This window comes from Xenopus tropicalis, chromosome 4 (assembly GCF_000004195.4).
Source record: "Xenopus tropicalis strain Nigerian chromosome 4, UCB_Xtro_10.0, whole genome shotgun sequence".
Taxonomy (NCBI): domain Eukaryota; kingdom Metazoa; phylum Chordata; class Amphibia; order Anura; family Pipidae; genus Xenopus; species Xenopus tropicalis.
This window is the reverse complement of record NC_030680.2, coordinates 102,405,574-102,432,800: the sequence shown is the minus strand read 5'-3', so window position 1 is coordinate 102,432,800 and position 27,227 is coordinate 102,405,574. Positions and strand designations below refer to the sequence as shown.

The following is a 27,227-nucleotide window of genomic DNA, read 5'->3' as shown; positions in this document are numbered from 1 at the left end:
TCATGTTATAATATCACAGATATCTTAAGATGACAGGATGACCAAGGGAGAAGAGTATAATTTCAGTTTAATGAAGTTTAAACAATATTTGGGGGATTTTAGAATATTAAAGATTCATAGAGACCCATCTTTTATCACATCACCCTTTATGCTTGATGTTTCTATGTGGAAAATGTTTAACAAAGCAGCTTTATGGATGTTTATAAAACCTCTTCTCCGCGTTCCAATTTAGTGCATTTAATCAGTCTAAGGTAATTAAATATACTCAGACTTGAATATATTGCCGTACATCATAGCTTTTTGAATGTGATACATTATTATTCTTAAACTTTTATTAAATATAATACAAAATGTAATATTAGTAAAAAAAAAATTAGGTTTCTTACAATTCCTATATCACAGCAACATAGTAAGTTAGGTTGAAAAAAGTTGTACGTCCATCACGTTCAACCACAATGTCTATATATAACCAGTTAGTTGATCCAGAGGAAGGCAAAAAACCCCATCTGAAGCCTCTCTAATTTGACGCAGAGGGGAAAAAATTCCTTCCTGACTCCAAGATGGCAATCGGACCAGTCCCTGGATCAACTTGTACTAAGAGCTATCTCCCATAACCCTGTATTCCCTCACTTGTACTGAGAGCTATCTCCCATAACCCTGTATTCCCTCACTTGTACTGAGAGCTATCTCCCATAACCCTGTATTCCCTCACTTGTACTGAGAGCTATCTCCCATAACCCTGTATTCCCTCACTTGTACTGAGAGCTATCCCCCATAACCCTGTATTCCCTCACTTGTACTGAGAGCTATCCCCCATACCCCTGTATTCCCTCACTTGTACTGAGAGCTATCTCCCCTACCCCTGTATTCCCTCACTTGTACTGAGAGCTATCTCCCATAACCCTGTATTTCCTCACTTGTACTAAGAGCTATCTCCCATACCCCTGTATTCCCTCACATGTACTGAGAGCTATCTCCCATAACCCTGTATTTCCTCACTTGTACTAAGAGCTATCTCCCATAACCCTGTATTCCCTCACTTGTACGGAGAGCTATCTCCCATAACCCTGTATTCCCTCACTTGTACTGAGAGCTATCTCCCATAACCCTGTATTCCCTCACTTGTACTGAGAGCTATCTCCCATAACCCTGTATTCCCTCACTTGTACTAAGAGCTATCTCCCATAACCCTGTATTCCCTCACTTGCTAAAAAGCCATCCAGCCCCTTCTTGAAGTTATGTAATGCAGGGGTCCCCAACCAACGGGGCCGGGGACCGGTGCCGGGCTGTGGGCTGTGCTGAACTGGGCCACCTCTGGTCCCAATTACCTGTGATCCCAACTCCATGACAACAGCTATGGAAAGCCCAGGAAGCGTTCTACTGATTGCAAAAAGGATCAAAGTACTTAAAGCTCCATACTAAGCGTCAGGGAATGTCAGTAAAAAAAGCAAGGGGGCTGGGCACATTAAGTTGCAGGGAAACAAGGTCAGGTCTCCCACTGATTTTGTATTATAATGAGTATTATACCCACCACTCCTGGTTGGTAAAGTGTGACTGAAGTTTATCAGAGTAGTCACATGACTATGGAACCCTGGGAAATGAAAAACATGGCTAGACCCATGTGAAAATTCACAATTTTTCCTGGTCCTCGGAAAAATTGTCTTGCTTGAAACTGGTCCCTGGTACAAAAAAGGTTGGAGACCACTGATCTAATGTATCAGCCAGTACGACAGGGAGAGAATACCACAACTTCACAGCTCTCACAATAAAAAATCCTTTCCGAATATTTAAACAGAACCTCCCTTCTTCTAAATGGAGTAGGTAACCTCGTGTCAGTTGGAAGGACCTACTGGTAAATAAAACATTAGAGAGGTTATAACTGGTTTAATCTCCATGTAATTGTATAAAATATGAACACACAATGCCAGTCAGTATTTCTAGTCTAGTGAGTGCACTATACACAGCCCAAGTTAAGTTACTCTACGGCTCATTTTTAAAATAATTTTTAAACTGGACGAGCGCAGTTGCCTATAGCAACCAATCGGTCTGCTCTCAGTTAGAAAATGACTGCTTGCTATAGGCAACTGTAATTATAGCTAGTGATGAACACATTTTTTCTTCAGGCATAGATTTGCTGTGAAACCCCACATTTTGCATTTGCAAATTTTTTCACAAACTGCTGCAAAAATTCACAGCAACAAAAAATTTCTGAGTGAGAATGAAGCCATGGTTGCGTCAAAAATGTCACGCTGTTTAGTAAAGTTCAGCAGTTAAGCTGATTTTTAGTCGAAGTGAAACAGGACAGATTTGCTCATAACTAATTATAGCTAGTGATGGGTGAAATTTTTCGGCAATCATGGGTTTGCGGCGGATATCCACGTTTCATCATTGCCATATTTTTTTATGAAAATTCACTGTGTTAAAAAATTGTTGCTCAAGGCAAAAAAAAATTGTTGCTTGTGTCAAAAAAATGACGCATACAACTACTTTTTTTTTTTGGCGCACAACATTTTTGCTGTTTCGCTAATCTTTTGAAAAATGTGCAAATTTTTTGCCAAATCAAAATGGGACAGATTCACTCATCACTAATTATAGCATTCCTTTAGCACCTTTCTAGCATTCCTGCATACACTGCTCACCAATTTATATTACTTCATTGCTGGGAAACAGCCATGTTCTTTCTATGTCTAGACACATGCACTTATAGTTTTCTGGACATCTTCCTTGCCAGAAATGATACAATATACAGTGTCTGTGAGTTTCTCTGTGGTGGCACTTGAGTTAATGCATTCCTATCATCACTGGCAATATTCAATCTTGCATCTCTGTCCTGAAATTGTTATCCATGGTACTCATGTTTTTTTTCTTTTCTTTACACATACCAAAATCAAAAAAAGATGTTTTGAAATAAATAAAATTTAGGGGCAGATTTATCCAAATGTGAGTTTAAATCTTAATACATAAAACTCACCCACATTTTATTTATTCCTATGGGATTTTCAGAAGTGTATTTATCAAATGGTGAGTTCTAACTTTCACCCATTGATAAATACACTACTAAAAATCCTATAGGAATGAATACAACATGGGTGAGTTTTATGTTTTAAGATCTATTTATCACATTTTGATAAATCTGCCCCCTAGGTGTTCCCTCAATCACCAGTGCCGAGTGTGTATTTTTAAATTTATATTGTTACAATGTATGTAAGGGTTAATGCATCCCCTTATATCCATTACAGGCGATGCATTACAGTTCATGCTCTTTCCTTTAGTTTTGCTTTACAATTAAAGTAAACCGTTATAACTGGAGAAACATACAGATAGGGATACTGTATGACATGGGCAATCGAGCCCTCCATTGTCATTTTGTCTCCAGGCAGCTAATGTAACTGTTACTGTATATACTGTGATAAAATGTACCACCATAAAACATTTGTAATGGTATAAAAAGAAGATTATCAGCTTCTAACACATCTAGTGCTGATGAACTCAGCTCTCAGCAGTTTCCTGCTACATCGCTTGTGTGTTCATCTGTTGCACACAATACTGAACCACCAACTACATTACATAAGAGTGTTAATCTAACATCTACCCATAATCCTCTGCAGTTAGTAACATATGCACAGATAAAATCAAGTTTCTAATCACCTTTAGTCTGGTGGTGCAATCAGATCTGTTTTGCAATAGTTATCTATTTTTCTTATTGTTGTTTATGTGCTGCATATCATGTACATGCTGCTATATTGTGTTGACTAGCAGAACCACATAGTATGCTGATTGGGTTTTTTTCTGAATTGTATGCACTGACCCACTATCAAATCTTGGATTGTGCAGTCAATTTACTGTATCTTGTTTGCTTTGTGTTTATTAACCCAGAGCAGCAGATTAAATATATATTGAATTGGAGAATGCAAAGGGATTCCCAACAATTTATTTTTTGTTTTCCTTAACACTTTTTTTCCCAACAGTCCAGAAATTATTTAACAAATTGATACAATTGTCAATGCATTTACTGCTTTTATCAGTGCTTCAGTTTATCAGAAGATTTCTAACTGCTTTGAGCAGTCAAGCTCCTTTCTGTGATTTGCAGTGTTAGAACTCGTTGGTAGAGTATTAACACCTATCAAATCCCTATGCTAGGTAATAGTAGAACTAACGATTCTGGTAAAGCTTTTTTCCTATGTTGCAATAATGTGTAACAGTGTGATACGCAGTTTTGTTAATCTTAGATATTTGTTTGGTTAATGCTGTATATCAGCCCCCTAATGTTACATTTCTGTTATTCTGAAATAAGCATCCTTATTTAGGCCTGTATTAAGCAATTCTCATATTTTCATGTTTCATAATTTTGCTTATTACTAAAGTTCTGTTTTTCTGCAGGATATAGTAACAAATGTATCTCCAAGAATCATACGTGGAACTACCTCTGGTTCAATATACGGCCCTGGTCAAGGTTCTTTCCTCAATATTGAGCTTATTAGTGAAAAGACTGCTGCATACTGGTGTCAAAGCATCACTGAGCTAAAAGCTGACTTTCCAAAGAATGTAAGTAATAAAACACAAAAACTCACAGGACAGCAGTAAAAATAATTCTTGATTTGCTCAGCACACAAGACACAAAAGTCTATATTTGTTTTTAGATGTATGTATGTATGTCTCTATATATATAAAGTGCTACAAGGATACACAGCACTGTACAATTTTACTTTATACCCAATTACACACAGGGAGGATAAGTGTTATAATAAATACAATAAATAAACAGAGATTAAGTGCCATGTAGTATAAGACACAATAGGAAGGATGTCCCTGCCTGTAGAGCTTACAATCTAAGTGGTCAGGTAACTTACAGGCACAAATTGGAAGGCAAGAGAGCACAAGGTATGGGCATTTGCCCTTAAGCATAGGACTAGGCAAAATTATGTTTTAGTGCTCCAGAATTCCAGAGATAAGGAGCAGCAAGATAGAAAGGTTTAGGATGAGACAGAGCAGTAGGTGTTGACGGAGGCTCTGAGAGGAGTTGAGGAGACAACCAGGAACATACAGGGAGACCAGTGAGGAGCAGAGGAGTGAAGGGCTTTGAACGTTAAGCAAAGGATAGCATACAAAATCCTTTGGCTAACAAGCAGCCATGCTAGAAAGTTTACTTGGGGCTGAGTAGGTTCCCTCTTAGGAGAGAGCAGGAGGATCCTGGCAGCAGAGTTTAAGATTGATTTCAGGGGAGAGAGGTGGGAGTCTGGGAGGCCGGTTAGTAGGAGATTGCAGTAATCTAAGCAGGAAAAAAATAAGGGTATGGGTTAGTGTTTTCCTTGGCAATATTGCATAGAAAAATAAAGATGCAAGTATTGGCAGTGTTATTAATATGGTTGGAGAGGGAGAGGGAGAGGGACTGGTCAAAGAAACCCCCAGGCATTTACTGAGGGCCATTTACCAATGTTTGTATTTTTTTCACGGTTCACTTTTTGTGTTTAAATTAAAAAAAAGACCAAAACAAAATGCAAATGCATATATCATGCAGTGATTGATACCTAGGGGCACATTTACTTACCCACGAACGTTCCGACGGCGTCCGAATGCGCTTTTTTCGTAATGATCGGTATTTTGCGATTTTTCGCGAAATTTTCGCGTCTTTTTCGTAGCCATTCCGAATGTTTTGCAAAATGTCACGACTTTTTCGTAGCCATTACAAATTGCGCGAAAAGTCGCGACTTTTTCGCAGCTTTCGCGCCGAGTACGAAAGATTCGGATTCATTCAAGCTTCAGTATGGTGACTTTTCTTGGGCCTGGTTGGAGCTGCAGGGTGCCATTGAGTCCTATGGGAGGCTTCCAAAATCATGCTAAGAAAGTTTCGCCCGCCGCTTGCGAGCGCTCAATACGAAAAATTTCCGTAAAGTCGTAAAGGCGACGAAAAAATTCCAAAAAAATACGAAAAAGTCGCAAAATGTTCGTTTTCCAATTGGAATTTTTCCAATTCGAATTCGTGTCTTAGTAAATCAGCCCCCTAGTCTAGTCACAGAATGTTGAAATGTTTGATTCCTTTAGTCCCATTCTGTATCCTTAATTAAACCATCTCTTTACATTAAATTAAGATTAAAGGCAGGCATTATCCATTTTTTCTTTTTTCCTGTAACAAATTTCTGCCCTTACCTCTGTTGCCAAAACAGATGCCTCTTGCTCACGTTTGTTGAACATGCTCACGGCTTTCCATGTTTGGGTCAACATATTTAGATTATGGGATGGGTGTGCTTGTTCTTAGGCAGAACCATACATTTCTATAGTGGTGTGTTTATGCTTCAGCTCCACAGCTATCGCCCATACTGTTTTACAGGACCTGCTCAACTCTTGTTAGCAATGTTTTGACTTGTGTATGATTTTTTACTACAAACTTTAAAATCGTGTCATTTGCCTTGACCATTACCATTTATTTGGGTTTATTTGGGTGTATTTGTGCATTTGCAGGTATTTTGTGCTTTTATTTTTTTGTTGTATTTGAAACAGCAAATAATGCCAGCCTTAGCTCTTCAGGATCAAATATCTTACCAGTACACAACAATTTCCAGCTATGTTTTTATTCTTTGCGATATGTCAACATTTAGGTTAGGAGTGCCACTTTATCCTGTCTGCCTTATTGAGGATTTTTGTAACCAAAAGTCATACTGTATCCATTGTATCCAAAGACATCATTGTTTATGGGATACATGATAATAAGCTCAGCATCCTTACTATGTCACAACTCACAAAGTATTTAAATATGCATTGAATATTGAATTTAATAGTCTGATATTTTTTTTCATTAAACATACTTCTCAGTGTGATCACAATTCATTTGTGAAGTCAAACCAGTTTCTAGTTTTCTTAGTATTCTGGCATAACAGAATATGTCCAATATACAGTAGCAAGGATCTGATGCTGAATAAGTCAACACTCACTCTTTTGATGTGATGTTAGAAGGCAAGAAGAAGATTGCATTATTAGGGTGCAGCTACTGAGCAGGTGCTATGATTAGAAACCATCCACATGATTTTGTTTCCTCATGCGAATGCAGCACAACACATGGTTGCGACAGTGAAGCTTTAGACTCTTAAGTGGCACTTGTTCCATTATTTTGGAAAAATAGAGTGCTTTTTCACCTTATTGACCTTGTGCTGCCATAGAAACAGTCATTTTAGACAAGAGCTAAGGAACTTTATGTTTTCATGGATTTAATAAATGCAGTCATTAGCTTAAATATATGCAGCTGCTGCACAAAGGCTTTTGGGCAATCTACAAAAAGAATTCAAAGCATTACAATTTATTAGATCAATCAGAACACGTCCTTAGTTTTTGAATCCACAAAAATCTTTATTTTTTTCCAAAATAAAACCTTTCCCTATAAAAGAAAATTGAATTCTAAGCAGCTTTCCAATAAGCATTCATTATAAATGTTGAATGGTTTTAAAGGAACAGTAACACTAAAAAAAAATGTAAGAACATAATCCCACTCTAAACTGCTCAATAATAGAAAGATCATATTCCCCCTTACCTTTTTTGAAATTTGAAAATCCTTCAGATTTTACTTTGTACATGACTGTGTTTGAAACTTTGTCTAGAATATATTTTGTTCTTATATGGCAACAATGACGTGAATCACAAAATATTTTGTAATCTCTGCATTACAATTTGCGGAAACGATAGCCCTTAAATATGTAACATTATCATAATGGAAAATTCTGTGGGCACTGAACTGAACAGCTATAAGGGAAATTACAATCCTTAACTGCCATTTCACGCAGAATGCGACAGAAAATTGGTGTTTTCTGAATTGCTTTTTATGTGTGGGCTGCTTACCTCCACTGTTAAAAAGCAACATAATAAATATGATTACCTGAAAGATTATTATTTATGCTGTACGTGTAATATACTTTTCTGAGTATTGCATGTTTTGGTTTTAATTTCAAAATGAAATATTCTAAAGACATACAAAAAATAGGCTAAAGGTTAATGTTTTATTAAATTATTCATACAAGCAACAGAAAAAAAACTTGGAGAATGAAAAAGAATACAGGTCAGTTATGTCAAGCCTTTGTGAATTGCTGGATTTTATCACTATGCAGAATCTTCTTATTAAGGTAGCACAACAAGAATAGATTTATAGACTAGAGGTGCAATGTTTAATATGTCCATATCCGTCTGGATTGACAGTTCCTACAGACATAAATTTCCCAAGAGACACAGTGTTACTGGTGTCAGTGGCTGGCATTATTTACTTCATGGTTCTATTATTAAATTGATAACAAGATAATTCCTGTGCTTCACAGAGACATGACAGGATTTGCAATTGTTAACTCTATTATTGAAAATTTTTTGGATGTCTTTGTGGTTTTCATATTTATTATGGCTCATGATGTGTTCAGTTCTCTCCCATTGTTTTGCATATCTCCCTAAGCTTTTAAAAACATCGGAACTGCTCCTCAAAGTTCAAGTGATAGATCAGGCTATTTATCTTTCCACAATTGTATGTTGTTCTGGTAAATGAACCTGCGACTATGTTTGGCACGGTTTATTAATTTCTTGCACATTTTCCAAAATGTATCATATGAAGTAAAAGAAGCCTAGCAAAGATATGTATCTATGTGCTGGAAGGATGAATGTATTTTTATAGCAATTTATAGTGTATGTATCCATGCAGGGTTGCTGCCCTGAGCTCTTGGCAGGTAGGGTGTAGCAGCTCTGTCAGACCTATTTAATCATTTTATCCTTGATTTTCTCTTATTTTTCTTATTGATGCTGCAATGCTTTGATAAAGCATAAATCCTGGCTTAACCCTCCTTTGGTAAATATATTGTGAATGGTCAAATGAGTATTGTAGTAAAGCTTTTCATATGCATCCATGGGGAGTGTTAGGGGCACACAAATGTCTGACATTTACTTAAAAGTCTGAACTGAAAAAGTTTGTGCAGGAAAAAGTCTAAGAAAAACTGGGAGTCAAAAGTCAGAATTTTTCAAATTGTTACACTGAAAGCTTTACTTTTTCAAATTGTTGCATAAAAATAAGTGTCAAATATCCAAAACCTCTAAAGTTTTAAGACAAAAGAAGGATCCTTCAGGGAGGGGAAGGAAGATCTACCAATGACTTCTACATGACCTCGGCTGGCGAGATCTTTGAAATTCTTTATACAGCCAATATATTGGCCAAAACAGCAAAATTCATGAAATTAAGAACAGCTGTCTCACAGACATGATAGGCTGTTTTAACGGAACATATACCCCTGTTAGTAATAAGAGGCACTAGGTTTTCCCAGGTATACAGTATGTTTGTTTTTAAACAAGTGACCAGTAAATGCTACCTACTGTTTGGATACTGTAAACATCTACATATTCTCTTAGGAGCAAATTTATTAAAATTTGAGATTGCTTTTTTCAAAAATCAGTGAAAATATTTTAGCAATCGTAATTTGTATAGGAAAATTATAAAAGCTGCCTTCCCTGTGTTTGCCATACTGTGGCTGAGTGCCCAAATAATGGACACTTGGCAATTTCATAGATATAGAGAGGAATCATCTTATCAAAAAGTTGAAAAGGAAACTGATATTTCATTCTGTATTCAGAGGAATGCGTTTTATCTTATAAAAAACAATAGGATATTTATAGAAATCAACCATCCAAAATAAATGAGGTGGAAGGGCTGGTTGGGGTAAAGCTGCCCATAAAAATAACCAAAACTGCTATTAATTACTGCAGAAGAGCTTTTTAAGTATTTCCTTTTGCACACCCTTGCCACTTATTTATTCCAACATTGTCTTTTAAAGCACTGTGTTGTTCTGTTTTGTAATAAAAAATTTAAATAAGACAATGTTTCTCTAATTAATAAACTTGTTAATGAAATTAACAGCTGTTGAAGGCATCAGATGTTCCAGACTCTTTACTCTTAGGGATGATCCCAAAGGAGATTTAGGCTTCATGAATATAATTTGACAAAACCTATCTCAGCCACTTCTAATTTACAGCAGCTCACCTCTAACATGGTTGTGATGTTGTCTAATAAAAAATTTAGTATATATTCTGAGTAGAAAATTGTTGCCTTGCGTCTGTGTGCTTGTAATAAAGGCAAATATTCTGGTCACGTCATTTCGATCTATTTACAGGTTGGTTACCATCAACGAGCTATGACTGAGCAGGACATGACTTTTGCCTTGCACTTTGTTCAGTATTTTGCATTGCAATTTATATTCCCTTTTTTTAATTAGTTCAGTAGTTCCATTACCATGAACTATCGGATAAATGTGGACGAGTGTAAACTGTTAATTATTTCTTGATAGGCATGTGTGAAAGTGCCCTGTATATCAAGCATAGCTGCACTGGGATACTCATTGCTAAGCTGTATATTCAGTAGGGATCTAACATTATTTAGTGTGTGTGGTATTCCAGCTGCATTTATAACCATAGTTTATAAATACAAAATATATGCTTTACAATAAAAGTTTATATAAGAAAACAAAATCGCAGAATACTGCAACTCCTTCATTTGAAAGCAGCGTTTGATGGGCTGAAGGCCAAATGTACTGTTCCTCCATGGCTGCAGCTATGCTACAAACAACCAAACAGTCAAATCAAACACCTGGTTCAGACAAACTAGGGCTTGATTGTACAACCACACTTTTTGATGCAGACAAATTGCTGGTTCACCTTTTCAGCATATCCCCCATTAACTGAGTGAGGAGATAATGTTTATACAGCTGTTTCCTGAGCAGAGCTAGTTAGATCAGATATGGTCACATCAAAGGTCTGAATATCTCATCAGGGAGCAAACAGGCCATTACAAAATAATAACTCAATGCAAATGATGTAAAAGAACAATGTTTACTTATACACTGGATATAAAAATTCTACACACCTCTGCAAAATGGCAGGTTTTTGTTTAATAAAAAAAAAAAGCCTAGAGTAATCCTCTTTGCCCACTCCTCCATGCAGAAATTATTCAGATCTGTCAAATTGCAAGGGCATCTCATGTGAATAGCTTTCTTCAGGTCACCCCAAGTTTGGGCTCCGGCTAGGCCATTCCAGAACATTGATCTTCTGGTGAAGCTATTGCTTTGTTGTTTTAGATGTATTCTTTTGGTGAAGTTACTTTTAATCTTCAGCTTCCTTGCGCATGCTAGAATGATACTTGGAGCAATATCGTATCTACTATTGGCAGGTGCAAGGTGCACTAGAGAGCACTAGTGATGAGTGAATCTGTCCTGTTTCGCTTCGCCATAAAATTCGCAAAACAGCAAGAAAATTTGCGAAACTCATTTGTCGCATTATTTTTTTGTCGCCCGCATCTATTTTTTTTGTCGCCTGCCCTTTTTTTGATGCGACCGCGCCCTTTTTTTACACTCGACAAAAAAAACGTGAAATGATAAAATGTGGAAATTTGCTGCAAATCCATGCTTGGTGAAAAAATTCGCTCATCACTAGAGAGCACCATACTAAACATGTGCTTTTGCCAGTTTTGTGCCCCACAGAAGTAAAAGACATACACCTAACCACTGTTCTACTATTTGCAAAAGGATTGCTGTACCACTGTAGCTCAGTTATGCAGGAAAGAAGCTGAGCTGTCACAGCACTGAGCCCTATGTTAGATTGCCTAGTATGTATTGATGGGGGTTGGTTTAGGACACACTAACTTAGGGGTCCCCAACCTTTCTTACTTGTGAGCCACAGTCAAATGTAAAAAGACTTAGAGATTAACAATAGCATCATAACAGTTCATGGAGGTGCCGAATAAGGGCTAAGATTGGCTATTAGGCAACCTCTATGCACACTATCCGCTTACAGGAGGCTTTATTTGGTATTAAATCTTGTTTTTATTCACCAAGTCAGGAATTCAAAAATAACTACCTGGTTTGGTGGGGGTTGGTGAGCAACATGTTGTTGATGAACCACTGGTTGGGGATCACTGATGTAACTGTATAATTTGCTTTAGAAGCCAGGTTCTGCTGCTGTAACTGTATAACTGGGATGCCAGTGACCATTGCTTTGCATAATGGGAGAGCATTCCCTACTGCTTTCACTAAATAATGTGCTTGGAGTGCTACTATGTAGTGCTTCCGAGTGTATAATCTGCTTCAGTAATTAGTAGTTAAAGGGGTGGCTCATGGTTATAACTCCAAACTGGAGTTGCTGAAAATTATTGAAATAATTAAAAATCTACAAATAAAAATGAAGACCAATTGCAAATTGTCTTACTCTCTACATCATACTAAAGGTTAACTCAAAAGTTAACAACCCCTTTAATGCATTTTGATTAGTGATAATTTCACTTGGGCAAAAAAATTGCAAAACGCATTAAACTCAATAGGTGCTTTTTGTTTTTGGCAAAATGCATTTGGGGTCTATGGGCATGTTTTTTGCCACATTTTTTATTATACAAAATGCTATAGAGAGAGAGAGTGTCAATAAGTGTTTTAAAAATGCATTGGAGGCAAAGGTTATTTTTTTTTTTTGGTTCATTTCTTCACAGTGAAAATTTTGTGGTGAAATGTTACTGTAGTTTTGTGAAAAGATTTGCTGATTGCAAAATGAGGAATTTTGACAGGAATCTATGCCTGCTGATTCATTTCACTCTATTTGAATCACTCTATTTTTACATGGGGTGCCAGTACCAGTTGTTCTCACTAAATAAAGTGCTCAGGGTTCCTGTGCCTACTGCTTCTCACTGTATCGACAGCCAGTACCCATTGCTCCCACCGTGCTGGAGAAGCTACCGAGCTTTGCTTTATTATATCTTGGGGATGCTATTGTATAACCGACTGTTCTGACTTTATAATGATCTGGGAATGCTCTTGCCAATTTCTTTCTCTTTATAATGTGCTGGGGATGCCATTATCCATTGCTATTGGTACCAGTTAGGGCATTACACGTTGTTTTAACTGTATAATATATTATGGGATACTATTCCATGCTGTTCTCACTGTGTAATTGGCTTGGATTATAATTATGCTTTCTGCCAATGGTTGGCCAGAAAATATTCACTGATGGTCTTTTAAACTACCTGCACAGATATAACAAGGACAAATTCTGTATTAGATACAAAAAAGCTATACTTTTAAAATGGGCTTTGTTTCAGACAGACCATCAAAAATGGGCTTTGACAAAAATAAAAATCTCAAGTGCATGCCACAATGTTTGTATGACTGTGCAGATTGAATGTACATGTACTGCTTTAGCTAGGAGTGATGCACAAAACAAGTTAAAATGGAAAATCAATGAACATCTTAAGTAAGTGAAATCTAAGCTAAGGCAGCATAAAATCTAATCAGCAAACCTATCACTGGCAGTTGTGTAAAATGTGTATTGAGCAATAGTTTAAAACCTTTTATTATGTCTTTATTTTTTGCATATTTTCCATATTTCCATTCAAGCATGTTGTTTCTCTTTTTATAAATTCCAGATTCTTATTGCCAGCATCATGTGCAGCTACAACAAGGATGACTGGACAGAGCTTGCTCTAATGGCCGAGGTAATGGTTGAAACCATTAAATTGCTTTCTCATAATTTTTTTTTTGCCCAAAGTTTTTAAATAATGTATGCCATAAAATAAAATAAAGAATCTGAAATATTGGTTGGTAATATATGTATGTAACACTTGTTTGGCTATATTCAGATAAAACCAGGCTAGTATTTAGGTGAGAGCATGGGTTACATGCGACTCTCTTTACCAGGATGGGCCTTCGCTTGGTGGAAGAGACCAGGATGGAGCAAGGGTGTAGTTGAATTACAACTGACTGTTGCTGTGTAGTGCAGATGTAGTAAATATGGACCCCAGAAAGGTTCTTCAGTTTAACTATAGTACATTTTATTTCTCAGAACAATTTGAGTGCAGGGTTGTCACATACAAACAAGCAGAGGTAGATGTTACTTGATCGTACACTCTGAGGAAGAAAGAGAGGGTGTACACCATTTTATCCCACCTCTTGGTGGAGTCTGGGAAGGGTAAATACACCTTTCAGCTTGATACCCCTGTGGAGATAGCCTGGTAAGATGTCCCCGACTACTCCAGAGTGGATGGTATCGCTCTGGGGTAAAATGGCTTCTGGGGCCCATGTTCTGCTCCCAGGCTCAGTGGACCTTCACCTGAGAAGCAGAAGCAGCCAAAGAGGAAGTCACACCTCTTTGCCAGACACTATATCAGTCTGCAAGGGGTGTGAACAACCAAACTAACCAATAGGGTATAAGTATAGTGCAAACTAGATACATAGGACTCTGCCTAGTAACAGTAGAATATGTGAAGAGGTAGGGTTTAAAGCCATAGGGGAGTTATACCCTATGGGTCCCTACATGTGCAAGCATGTTTATTTTTTCATTTAACTGATGTCAAAGCTTAAAAAATTTTAATGGCCCAATTTGAACACATAATTAAACTGTAAGGCTTATAAAGTGAAAACAATTAGGGCCACCATTGGGGACAGGTGGGAGTCCTGGAATGGGGGCAGAACTCCTGCAAAACAAACAGGTATATTTAATTCTTTAAATATTGCACATCAATTATTATGCAAAACCCATTGTACAGAAGAGGCCTTAATACTATTCAAAGGAAGAGTTCCTATTTTTGTTTTTATTTTTCTCTGTTATAATAAGACCTATTTGATATGTCATTGTTATATTTTTACTTATTTAATTATTTCTGTTATGATAAGTGTTTATGGTAACTTAGAATAAAAACATAATGCCGGCTATTTGTATTTTTTAGTGACCTTGAGTTTGAATGTTTGTTTAAGGAACAGTGCTGAATTTCCCACATCTAGAAAAGCCTGGCCCCAAGCATTCTGGATAATAGGTCATATATGTGTATTAATATTACTTACAGATAAATATTACATGTTGTGCAGTGTACAGCTTGAGTTTTCAATGTAAGCGTGATAAAGATCAGCAAGAATAGAATTTGTCTGGTTTCATCATGCTGTGTTAAGTCATCATCCACTATCCTAGTTTCTTTGCAGAAAAAAAGGTGTTAATGATGGGTGGGTAGTCAACATAGGGTGGGGGTGTAAACTACTATAGCTAGTAAAAAAACGTTTATAACGTTAATAATATCAACATGTGTTGAATTGAGTACACAAATAACTAGGTTTTAGACAGAATTGCAGGTAGGTAGAGGTCTCCAACCTTTACATGAAGAACTAAAGATCCTAAGGAGATATGTACAACATAAACTCCATAGGGGAAGTAGAGGAGAAGCGGGTGATTTTGGTGCAAATGCACTTTATGGAATGTATTTATAATGGCTTAAAATCCTATTTAATGTCATTAAAAACAAAATGAAAATATTATGAAGGTAGAAAAAAAGTGAGCAATATCAATATATATCAAGGGTCAAACAATTGGATGACATTAGGATGCAGGCCATCAGTGCTAGGACAGCATCAACAAGCCGATGCATTTCTTGACCCAACAGGATTTTTTAACCTGCGCGATTCTCAGCTGGCTGAATTTTATCCATATACTGTCATGTAGGCCAGTCAATAAGCTCCCAACGCAGTCCATCAGCAGCTTTAACAGCCCGTTTAGGGCCACTTTAACAGATGCACTGGCAACAATGGTTCATAGAATTTTACATACAGTTTGTTTAAGTTTTCACTCATTTTAACCCATTTTTTGCCCCCTCTCCCCCAATATATAATGCGTAATGCATTTCCCTTATTTTTCTGGATTTTATACCGTTTTTTTCTGGTCCCTTGAAAAATGTGAAATGGGGGAATTACTGTAAATCATACAATGTTTGAGGGAGCAGATGTCCCATTTGCTAAAAAAATCACTTAAAAATGATAACAACCTTTACTCCTTTTTTGTAGAGCTTCTTAAAAAGGTATATGTTAGATGATATTGCAGAAAGTGTTGTTAAGATCTATTTGTTCTCACGCCGTAAGCTGATAAAAATAATTGAATATTTGCTCTGCAACACAAAACGCTGTCATGTGTCTATCTGTATGTTGCAGGCTATTTTCTTTTTACCTTGTAAATGTACTAAGAGGGAACAACACTTCTGGGATTTGAAGGAATGAAATTAAACATAATCAGTAATTGGCTTTCTGATCTTCAAGACTTGGTCCATTTTATACCTGTATTTACCTAATTGACCATGAAATCTTTTGTGAAATCCATGCTTCACAAGAGCTTTACTACTTTAAGCTGACTATGATGAATGGCTTTATTATGTTGCCCCTTTTTTTTATAGCACTGTGATGTTTAGTGTTCTTTTCATCTTTAATGGTTGTCAGTTTAGGGGGAAGGGGATTAAATGTACAATTCACTATTGTGTAGTACAGCATGTGAAAAAAAGACCATGTTTAATGCTTACTCACTGCAGCTTATTGAGACAGATAGATCTAGTGATAGTTAAAATATAAGAAGTTGCTTGTATCATTTCAAAGTTTTTATGCTTTTTTTTTTCTATTTTAGATAAATGCTGGGCCTCAGATGCTCAGCAAGGTAATTTAATGCTGGCTTGTATTGCACCAAAGTGGTCAATTGTACATTATTGATTAAACAATAATTCTCAATGTAAAGTGCCATGCTTGGCAGGGGTCAAGAGCTGAAAGCATAGTAAGGGCATTATGTGGCAGTTTAGGCCACTTACAAAATGGATAATGTGAATTAGGTCTAAGCCTCATTTCCTGGTCCATTTATAGTTTCAGTTGTAAAGCCTCTATGGTAAATCACAGGGACTAATTTTAATATTAATTGCTTGTGGGCAATCTTGCATATCATAATTCAATAAACCATACCCTATACTAAAATAATGTTAATATGGGTCAAGCTCAGTTTGAAATACTTTGTCAGTGGTAACAGTTTTAACAATGTAATGTATTGTAATATTCTTTCTGCTCATTTGTTCTGAGACCTTTCTGCACAGTGCTATGCACTGTTATTGAAAAAGATTCAGTTCTTACTTTAATACATAATTTTTATTACATTCCCCTTTGTGCAAGTAGCTTGCTAACAACCAAACTGATCAAAGAATTCATGTACTTATAACTTCCAATTTAAAGGGTGTTAACTCCTATACAGCACAATACAGTAACATTAGGAACCTTATGTTTGTATAGAAAACAATGCTAACTATGCTGTGGCAGCCATGAATTAGTCCATGTAGACAAAGATTAAAGGGACAGTAACACCAAAAAATGAAAGTGTATAAAAGTAATTACTATATAATGTACTGCTGCCCTGCACTGGTACAACTGGTGTGTTTTCCTTAGAAAGACTACTATAGTTTATATAATAAAGCTTCTGTGTAGCCATGGGGGCTGCCATTTACAGGAGAAAAGGCACAGGTTACTTAGCAGATAACAGATAAAACCCCATTATATTCTACAAAGCTTATCTGTTATCTGCTATGTGCCTGTGCCTTTTCTCCTTTTTCCCAGCTTCAATGGCTGCCCCGTGTTGACATAGCAGCTCATTTATATAAACTGTTGCAAACTTACCAGTTTTACCAGCGCAGGGCAACATTATATTTTAATTACTTTCATTTTGTGGTGTTACTGTTCCTTTAAGAAACTATAAGGACAGTGAGAAATAGGCCAGTTTACCAGATATTTTCCAGTACTTAGCATAATTTCATATGGTACAGTAACTCTTTAAATACCCTACCAGTAGGAAGGGAATTGAATTTTAAAGTTAATCCTTATAGCCCATTTTCTAGAACACTGCTATATGTGACTGTAAAGGGGGAAGTCACAAAAGTGGAGATGGCCATTTTTTGGAGTAAAAGTGGTGGAAAAACTGGTGGAAAACACTTTCTCCAGATTCACAAATAGAAATCCGCCTAAATTCCGACTCAACCGCCACTTTACTGTTTTTGGTGAAAGAAAGACAGTTTACAGACACTTTTGTGAATTTGTCGTTTAAATGACATTTATACGACATTTTAACAACATTTTTTCCCAACATTTTCCCCCGACATTTTCAAAATGGAGTAAAGCTCAGTGTAACTCTGTCAGACAAATTCTAAGCTCTTCTGTTTTGTTTTGTTTCCCCCAGTCTCCATTTCACACCTAAGGTAGGGGCCCCATTGGGGGATCGTTAACATATTAATGGGGATTAGCAGACTATTGTTAAGGGACAAGTCTCTGTCTAATCCTAGAACAGCATTGGCCCCCACCTGTTCCCAGCAGTCATCTTGGTGGCACATACACACTGGCACCCAAACTGGGATATTGGGGTACAGAGTTGGACTGACCCCAACAGGGCACTGGATAAAAACCCAGTGGGCCCTAGTCCTGTTGGACCTTATTTCACCAGGCATGTTGGTTTAGGGGCCGGATTGCTGCTGACCAGTAATGAGTAGGGGCTAGAGAAGACTGTATTTAGACCCTTAAATCTTGTTACAGAAGTGGAATTACAGAAATATAGAAACATTATAAAGCCCAGATTGTCCTGAAAATGATGTATAGCAAACTAAAATTACCCCTCAGGAAATGCCCCAAAGTAAAATGGCAAATGGCATATGAAATGCAAAATCCTGCTGCTTCCCCCGAGGCTCCTGTAGCTGTGGGACTGGGTTTGATGGCACCGACAGATTTACTAACGGCTAAAGGCTGAAAAAAAGTGTCGGGAAAATGACAAAATCTGAAAACTGTTTGTTTAAAAGGCATAATCACAAAAGTGGAGATAGATGTTTGTGAATTAGGTGGAAAATCCGACAAATCTATCTCCACTTTTATTTTGTCGGAATATCACCACTTTTGTGAATTCCCGCCTATGTCTCTTAGCTGGAACATAATATTTACTGATGATCAAAACAAAGATACTATGGTACACATTAATTAAATACTGCGGAGGTATAGCTTGCAGGCCCAGAGTGGCAGAATGTAGTCTCCTGGCAGAATATACCCGACCAGAGTCTCTAAAGAATGAACTCTATACTCTGGTGGGTGTAGCCTAAGGAACTAACCCTCCCCATTGAGACATTGGACTGCTCATACTAGTTACTCCTAAAGAATGCTATAAAATATGCTATCCTTTCACTCAGGACCCTCTTTCATTGCCTCCCACCCCAACCCCTATTTTTGCTGACAATTGTGAAAAGCTATAAGTTCAACGCAGGATGCTGCCACTGCAGAGCTATTTGACAAAATTGGAAAACTGGTAAGGCCTTACCTTGAAAATGCAGTGCAGTTTTGTGATCCAGTCCTGAAGAATGATATTAACGAGTGGAGAGAGTGCAGAGATGTGCAACTAAACTGGTAAAGGGGATGGAAGATTTAAACTATGAGGTTAGACTGTTGAGGTTGTGGTTGTTTTCTCTGGAAAAAAGGCACTTGCAAGGGGACATGATTGCAAGTACATTGGAGGTGAAAAGTCATGGAAATTAACGAAAATATCGTGGAAAATACGCAAAGTTCTATAAATTAGAAAAATACTAATTTTTACCATTTGGACCCATTATGGTTTATGTATGTGAGTGTATAGATAGGTCAGTATAGGTTTGTTTGTGCTGGGTTTACTTTGAAGGGTTGAACTTGATGGATTCTGGTCCTTTTTTCAACCCTATGTAACTATGTAACATAGTTATTAACATGTTGTCCCAATAAGCAGGAACTACAGAATTTACTCCATGGATCTGGATTTACATTTTGGCAGACTGATAGTTTTACATATATACTAAAAGCCACTCAATATTCAGACTCCAGACACCTTTTGCAGAGTGCTGGAAAGGAATTAGCCTTTGCAGTTACTCACATTTGCAGCATTACTGCTTGTAAAATGTGTGGTGTAATCCCAGTAGTTTATCACATGTACCATGCATAAGTATTCAAAGTGCATGCAATATATAAAAACACTTATAACTTCCCCAATAAAAAGAATGCTATAGAGTCCTTATAAATAGAAATGTATCACAGGGAACAACCTGGTGTCCTCATACCAGATAATATAATTGATGTTGTTCATTTTACCTTTTATACTAGTTCGTCCCTATTTCTTATTCACACAGTATTAAAGCCACAATTACGGTTACCAGTTTGTGCAAACATTAGCTTTATACAGGCATGGAACATATTATCCAGAATGCTGGTGACCTGAGATTTTCTCACAAGACATTTTACAATAATGGGACAATTTATGGTAGTTTAGGTAACATTCAGTACAAAGTAATGTATGATTAGTGCAGAAAAGTAGGGATACCACCAGATTTCCAACTGAGATTATTTGACACAAAGATATAATTACAGGTATTTTTTTTTGTGAAAAAGTTACAAATAGTATCAAATTTATTAGGAGAAAATTAATTTTAACTTGATCTAGATTTTTTCCCAGATTGCTGTCATATACAGGTATGGGATCCATTATCTGGAAACCCATTATACAGAAATCTCAGAATTACTGAAAGGCCATGTCCCATAGATTACATTTTAAGCAAATAATTCTAATTTTTACATTTGTTTCCCTTTTCTCTGTCATTATAAAACAGTTGCTTGTACGTGATCAAACTAATATATAAGTAATCCTTATTGCAGGCAAAACAATCCTATTGAGTTTATTTAATGTTTAAATGATTCTTTAGTAGACTAAAATAATAAAGATCCAAATTACTTGAAGACCCCTTATCTGGAAAACCCCAGGTCCCATTCCTGTATATGAAAAACTCAATAGCAAAAAAAAAATTGCAGCAAAAAAATCATATTGGAATGAAAACAACATTGTTCTATCAATTTTGGCAAATTCCACTGTTAGAAAAAAATGGAAAATGTTGAATTTTAAATGTTGAAAATGCACCTTCCAGTGAGCAGCTCCGTAAGTTTTAGCTGCCAATTTTTTTCCCTGGAATTTTCATAGGTAGGATCTTTAGTGAACAAAGGAAACAGAATATTAGTTTTCTCAAGCCTCATTAATTCGTAGTCTAAAACTGTGAGGTGTATGAAAACACATAGCAAATGTGCTTAGACAGAAGCCTAAACCAGATAATCCCAAAATAATGGACTTTATTTTTTTTTTCTCAAAAGTTACAGTTTCAGCTCCAAATATACAGTTCGAATTTATCTAGAAATATTTCTAAATTAAATTGTCTTCCTGTTTTCAGGCTTCTGGAGCTGATGCCCTGGAACTAAATCTTTCATGCCCCCATGGAATGGGAGAGAGGGGCATGGGTCTGGCTTGTGGACAGGTAATTATTTTACTTGTATTTCTTCAAATAGGCAGAAATTGCATGTCTTTGACTAGAATGGAAATACATTTGTGGGAAAGTCATATTGCAGTAAACGGTTTTCAAAGAACCAAGGCAGAATTAGCAGAGTTTAAATGTTTTGTTTTTATTCAATTTTAATGTTGATCCAAGGTCCCTGAAGCAAAATATTGTAGCAAATGCTTAAGCTCATTGTGATTTTGTGCTAAGTGATGCACAGCACAAACAGTATCTTGAATTTCTTACCTCAGAATTTTCTAGGAGTGTATTAGAAAATTCAGAAAAATGTAACCATAGATGTGTTTTGTTTTACTATAAATTCAAAGATTTAGTAATCCCCATAGAAATAAATAACATTGCTGATCCCTTATTGTCGTTGTTTAAAGAAAACATTTATTTTCATTGTGTTTTAAATGCTTTGAATCTGCAGCATATTGCAATAGTTTATTTAATTCTCACAGTGATATATCAAATGAAAATTTAAGAAATGTGCTTGCTATAATCTAATCCTGATGTGTGAGCAGGTGTTTTGGGAAAACACTTGTGTCTGTGCTAAAAAACACAAATAAATGTGAATCTACAGTATATAAGTATTTAACTTCAGTGCCCAGTCCAGTTAGTCATCTTGAATGGAAAGGCCAAAGTTCATAAGTAGACCTAAAAGGAGTTTGTTTCATGCATTTTGAAAAAATACATTTTCATTCTCTTCATCGTCAATTATTTATACAGTGCGAGCAAGTAACAGTGTTTTATACAGACATTAACAAGAAACCTTTTTAAAAGAAAACTCCAATTGAACGATCCTTCTCAATCTATAGTCAATAGGTAAATAATGAAAAGAAAGTTGTCAAATGAATCCTGTGTGTGACATGCAGTGGGGGATACTTTAATTGGTGGATCTTCAAGTGATACTAACAGGCAGTTTCAGAGTCTGGGGAGGAAAGTGCATAGATTGGTAGGAATAAAAAAAAATATTTAGAAGAATAATAGATGTACACATCAGAAACCGAAAGGGCAATGGGCAATGAATTCAACTGTTTAGCCTCTGAAACTTATGGGACTGTAAAAAATAAACGGTGATGCAGATATAAAGGGGGCCATTTACTAGGGGGCTGATTTACTAAGACACGATTTCGAATCCGAATTGGAAAAATTCCGTTTGGAAACGTACATTTTGCGACTTTTTCGTATTTTTTGCGATTTTTTCGGCTTCTTTACGATTTTTGCGTAAAAACGCAAGTTTTTCGTAGCCATTATGAAAGTTGCGCAAAGTCGTGATTTTTTCGTAGCCTTAACACTTGCGCGCAAAGTCGCGCCTTTTTCGTAGCGTTAAAACTTAAAAGGCGCGACGTTTTGCGCAAGTTCTAACGCTACGAAAAAATCGCAACTTTGCGCAATTTTCGTAATGGCTACGAAAAACTCGCGTTTTTACACAAAAATCGTAAAGACGCCGAAAAAATCGCAAAAATTCCAAAAAAAACGCAAAATTACCGATCATTACGAAAAAAACGCAATCGGACGCATTCGGCCCATTCGTGGGTTAGTAAATGTGCCCCTAAGGGTTGGATTTTTTAGCGTGTGAGATTTACTATGCGACCAAACAGCTAAAAATCTGAATCCAACAATTCTCCATGTATAAGGTTTTGGAATTTTAGAGGTTTCTGATTTTCATGCATTGTTTAAAAGTTTGGGATCTTCCCGACTTTTCTGCAACTTTTGTTGCACTCACTTTTTCAGTTTAGACTTTTTTTGTAAATGTAAAACATTTGTAGACTTTTTAACATTAAAAAAATGAGAAATGTTAGAGTTTTAGTAAATGTGCCCCAAAGTATTGGAAAGGTGGCTACAAATTGCATCAGCAAATGGTCTGTATGGCTGTAAAACAAGGACATGCCTATGTCTGAGAACAAAATGTAAACACTAAGCCATTTTTTATTTTTTATCCAAGGTAGGCACTGCTTTACTTCACCCAGGCTTTTGTCCAAATAATTTCTTCCTCAATTAAAGTGGTTGTTAACTTTTAATATGATGTACAAAGTAATATTCATAGATAATTTGTAAACAATCTTCATTTTTTATTATTTGTGGTTTTTTTTTAAAAAATTTCACTTTATTCAGCAACTTTCGAGGAATTTTAGCAATTATTACATTACATTAACATTTATTTATAAAGCGCCAACATATTCCGCAGCGCTGATCTGCTGTTTGGGTTCAAATTACCTTAGCAACCATGGAGTTGCTTGGATGAGAGACTGATATATTTATAGGAAAGCATCTGGATAGAGAAATATGTCATAATCTTACAGAGTAACCGTTTTTTGGCTTCTACGGTCAGTGACCCCCTTAGAAGGTTGGAATTCGCCAAAAAAAAAAAAAAGACATGAGCATTAAAAAAAAAAAGTCATTGGTAGGAGTGAGAAAAAAAATGCCCATGGACTCTAATGCATTTGGAGTGAGAAAATTATTGAGAAAAAAACACCTGTATACTTTAATGCATTTAGAGTTGCGTGTGTTAAAGTCACATGGGTATATAAAGTTGTGCAGTAACCCCCAAAAAAGCCTATTAACTATTTTTTGGCTGCTCTGCGAAAAACCAAAATTTGCCACAGTTTTGCAGAAGAGAATTTTACGTCTCTAAAATTCTTATATTCAACTCTGTTTTTTTTTTTAATAATGTATTTGCTGTGCTGTATCATTTTGTTCCAGTGCAGAATATTCCAGTTTGAATTAATTATCCCCAATCCCATATGAATCCCAAGGTCAGGATTCAGATGGGTATCAGTGAACAGTGCTGTTCAAAGAGTTCTAACTCATTCTGATGAATTGATAGAGGTATCAGCTTTGATAAATGGGCCAATTGGCTAAACTGATAATTTTCCTGGCAATCAAAATATATAATACATTTTAAACAGACCGAACTGCTGGGTGTCCATCTGGATTTCCAAGTTTGATCTTTGCTAAAGCCATTGCTAATGCACATTTTACTCACATTGTAGGGAAAAGAAAACCAAAGATTGCCCTTTACTGAATACAGGAATTGGACCTGTTATCCACAATAATAGAGACCTGGGTTTTACAGATAAATGGGTTTCCAGGATCTCCATACCTGTCCCTTAAGTCTGTACCTTTAAAGATGAAATAAACTCAGTAGGGTTGTTTTGCCTTCAATAAGGATTCATTTTATTTTAGTCAGGATGAAGTACAAGGTCCTGTTTTATTATTACAGACAAAATGGAAAATGTAAATTATATGATTAAAATGGAGTTTAATGGACCTACCTGAATAACGGGTTTCCACACTTTAGCAGTAATCTGGGTTAAAAGATGATGTAATTATAACTTGGATTTTTTTCAGTACTCAAAGCTCCATTCGGAGGTTTTCAGAACTATACACAGTTGTAGCAAAGACATTGCAGACTAAGCACATTTGGCTTAAAGAAAAATGTATTACTTCAGTTGATAATACTGTGTGTAAGATGTTATTGATTACTGAGAAATTAATTACAGTATAATCATAAAGAATTTATCATCTCCTCTGTATCTTTTCTTCTAATTCTTAGAAGTCATTCATATTTTGTGTGGAGACATAAATATACATAAATGTGTACAGATTTTATATATATCAGGCACAAATCACTGTTTACATAAAGTAGCCTAAGGTTATAATAATGTGACTTGTATCTATTTAGTTTTGCTTGCTATTTACTAAAGGTTAAAGTTGTGCACTTGTCTTCTGCTTTACCAGAGTAAAATATGGATATTACTTTTTGTCTAGCAAAAATGTGGTATCTTATAATATTCAAGGCCCCTTCCCCACAGCCAGCACCCATGGACACAGGTCTTTGTGCTCCATAATGAAGCGCAATGACCTGCGCTTTTTTCCATGAATGCAACACTGCCTGCATTTGCCCCCCCCTGTCTGGTCCTCTAGTGCAGTGCTGTCCAACTGGCGGCCCGCGACCCCCCTCTGTGTGGCCCCCCACCTGCCTGGCTTCTTTGATGACTTACCTTTGAGTAAGCATTAAATGGTATCAGAACTGAGATTAACTGGCCCCCCTGCATGGTTCTCACCTCAGATTCAGGCTGTAATCCCTCTGTATTGTTTAAATATGTAATCCCCTGTGTTTTTCACACCTTTTAATACCTGCATTGTTCACCCCCTGCAGTGTTCACACCTCAGGCTCAGACTGTAATCACTCCCATTGTTCACTTATTCACACCTCAGACATAGGTACTGTAGGCAGAGTATGGCACATACAGCCAGCATAGGGCAGGGAGGGTATGGCACACACAGGCAGCATAGGTCAGGGAGGGTATGGCACACACAGGCAGGGTAGGACAGGCAGAGTATGGCACACACAGGCAGGGTAGGCAGAGTATGGCACACACAGGCAGGGTAGGACAGGCAGAGTATGGCACACACAGGCAGGGTAGGACAGGCAGAGTATGGCACACACAGGCAGGGTAGGACAGGCAGAGTATGGCACACACAGACAGCATAGGACAGACAGAGTGCTGCCTGTGTGTGCCATACTCTGCTTGCCCTATGCTGCTTGTGGGAGGTGAACCTGGCAGGGGTTTGTTGTGGGAGTTTGTTAGCAGTTGGAAATAGCCATTAAATGGTCCCTAAGGTGTGTAATTATGTACTGGGGGTTGCTCTGCTATCCACAGGGGAGGAGGAGGCATATGGAATTTAAGGGTATATCTTAATATGACATAATTCTTTCACATATGAATGATGGTTGATATCCCCACAGTAAGGACCAAGCATTTGGGATTTTGCTGTGCTACCACCATTGTGATAAAATAGGTGTGGTTTGAGGTGGGTGTGGTTTCAAAAAGAGGAGTGGTCAAAACTGGCTTCCATTAGCGGCCCTCCACCATGTATGCTAGAGAAATTCCGGCCCTCGGCACCGTAGAAGTTGGACAGCACTGCTCTAGTGGGTTTCATCCATGGGAACAATTGGGTTTGCACCATAGTTAGATTCTAATAGCACATCACTCACATATTAAGCCAGATTTAATGTGATAAGGAAAGCTTATCTCCAAATTCAAATGAAGATTTTCCCATAGAGCCAGATGCAATTTAATGAGAAAAACATATCTCACAGTTTATCGCATCAAAGCTCTTAAAACTATTGGAAAACTGTGACTGAATTAGGAGAAATGTTTTCTCTCCTCAAATTGAACCTCACCCACAGGTTTTAATTTAAGAAACCATAAAATTTTCGCAAAGCACTGAATCTGGCTCAATGTGACAAAAATTACTTATTATTAAATTACGTAGCTGTAATTATGCATACATTTTGCTACATTCTAGGTAAAGATAAACAAAAATTGCTTCTTAAAATTGCACTTTGTACTTACACTTGTGCCTTAGAGTCTATTAGGCACCTTTGCAGATTTCTCTAGTTTCCATTGCTTACAAAAAAGCAGAGCAGACAAAAAACCCTTTAAAGATTTTACATTTTCCTTTCTTGTCTCACTTAGAACAGGAATGAGAGGAAAAGAGAAGCCACTGAGCTACATTTCAGTAGCAGAAATGAAGTGATCCCCCCCTACAATCCTTAGAATATTATTACTTTGATAAAACAACACTTCATTTGCTGTATCACATAGTGCAGAACAATATAAGTGAAAAAGGTTTCACCTACACCTATATTCTTGGTAGCAGAAGACCCTTGTTCTTAAAAGGATTCTGTATCACTTCATTGAAATCCATTTTTTAGAAGAGCAAACAGATTTTTATTTTTTTTTCTAAATTTGATGTTGGGATAGACATATTTTTAGTTTCCCTAGTGACTTGTGCTCTGATAAACTTCAGTCTCTCTTTACTGCTGAGCTGAAAGTTGGAGTGATGTCAACAACGCCCCCCCCCCCCCTCAGTAGCTGATGAACAGAACAATAGGGAGGTAATAAGGTAATGGCTTTCTGACACCTACTTTGCTAAAAATGCACCCATACCCCGCCTAGTTTTGAGAGTAGAACTTGGGAGAAAAACACCCAAGTACAGCCATAAATCCTCCAGTTACACAGAGTATTTATCTGAAAGCAGTTGTAAGTGCTGGCTTTTTCTGAAA

General features: G+C 36.8%; 1 protein-coding gene across 2 annotated transcripts in view; it reads left to right on the top strand.

Annotated features, from left to right (window-relative positions):
- dpyd (dihydropyrimidine dehydrogenase) overlaps positions 1 to 27,227 on the top strand; it is a 412,417-nt gene that overhangs the window by 273,324 nt on the left and 111,866 nt on the right. For both annotated transcript variants that reach the window (XM_002933799.5, XM_018093615.2), the window contains exons 14-16: positions 4,381 to 4,545; positions 13,415 to 13,483; positions 21,047 to 21,130. In XM_002933799.5, coding sequence (XP_002933845.2) covers positions 4,381 to 4,545; positions 13,415 to 13,483; positions 21,047 to 21,130 — 318 coding nt within the window. The remainder of the gene's footprint in view (positions 1 to 4,380; positions 4,546 to 13,414; positions 13,484 to 21,046; positions 21,131 to 27,227) is intronic.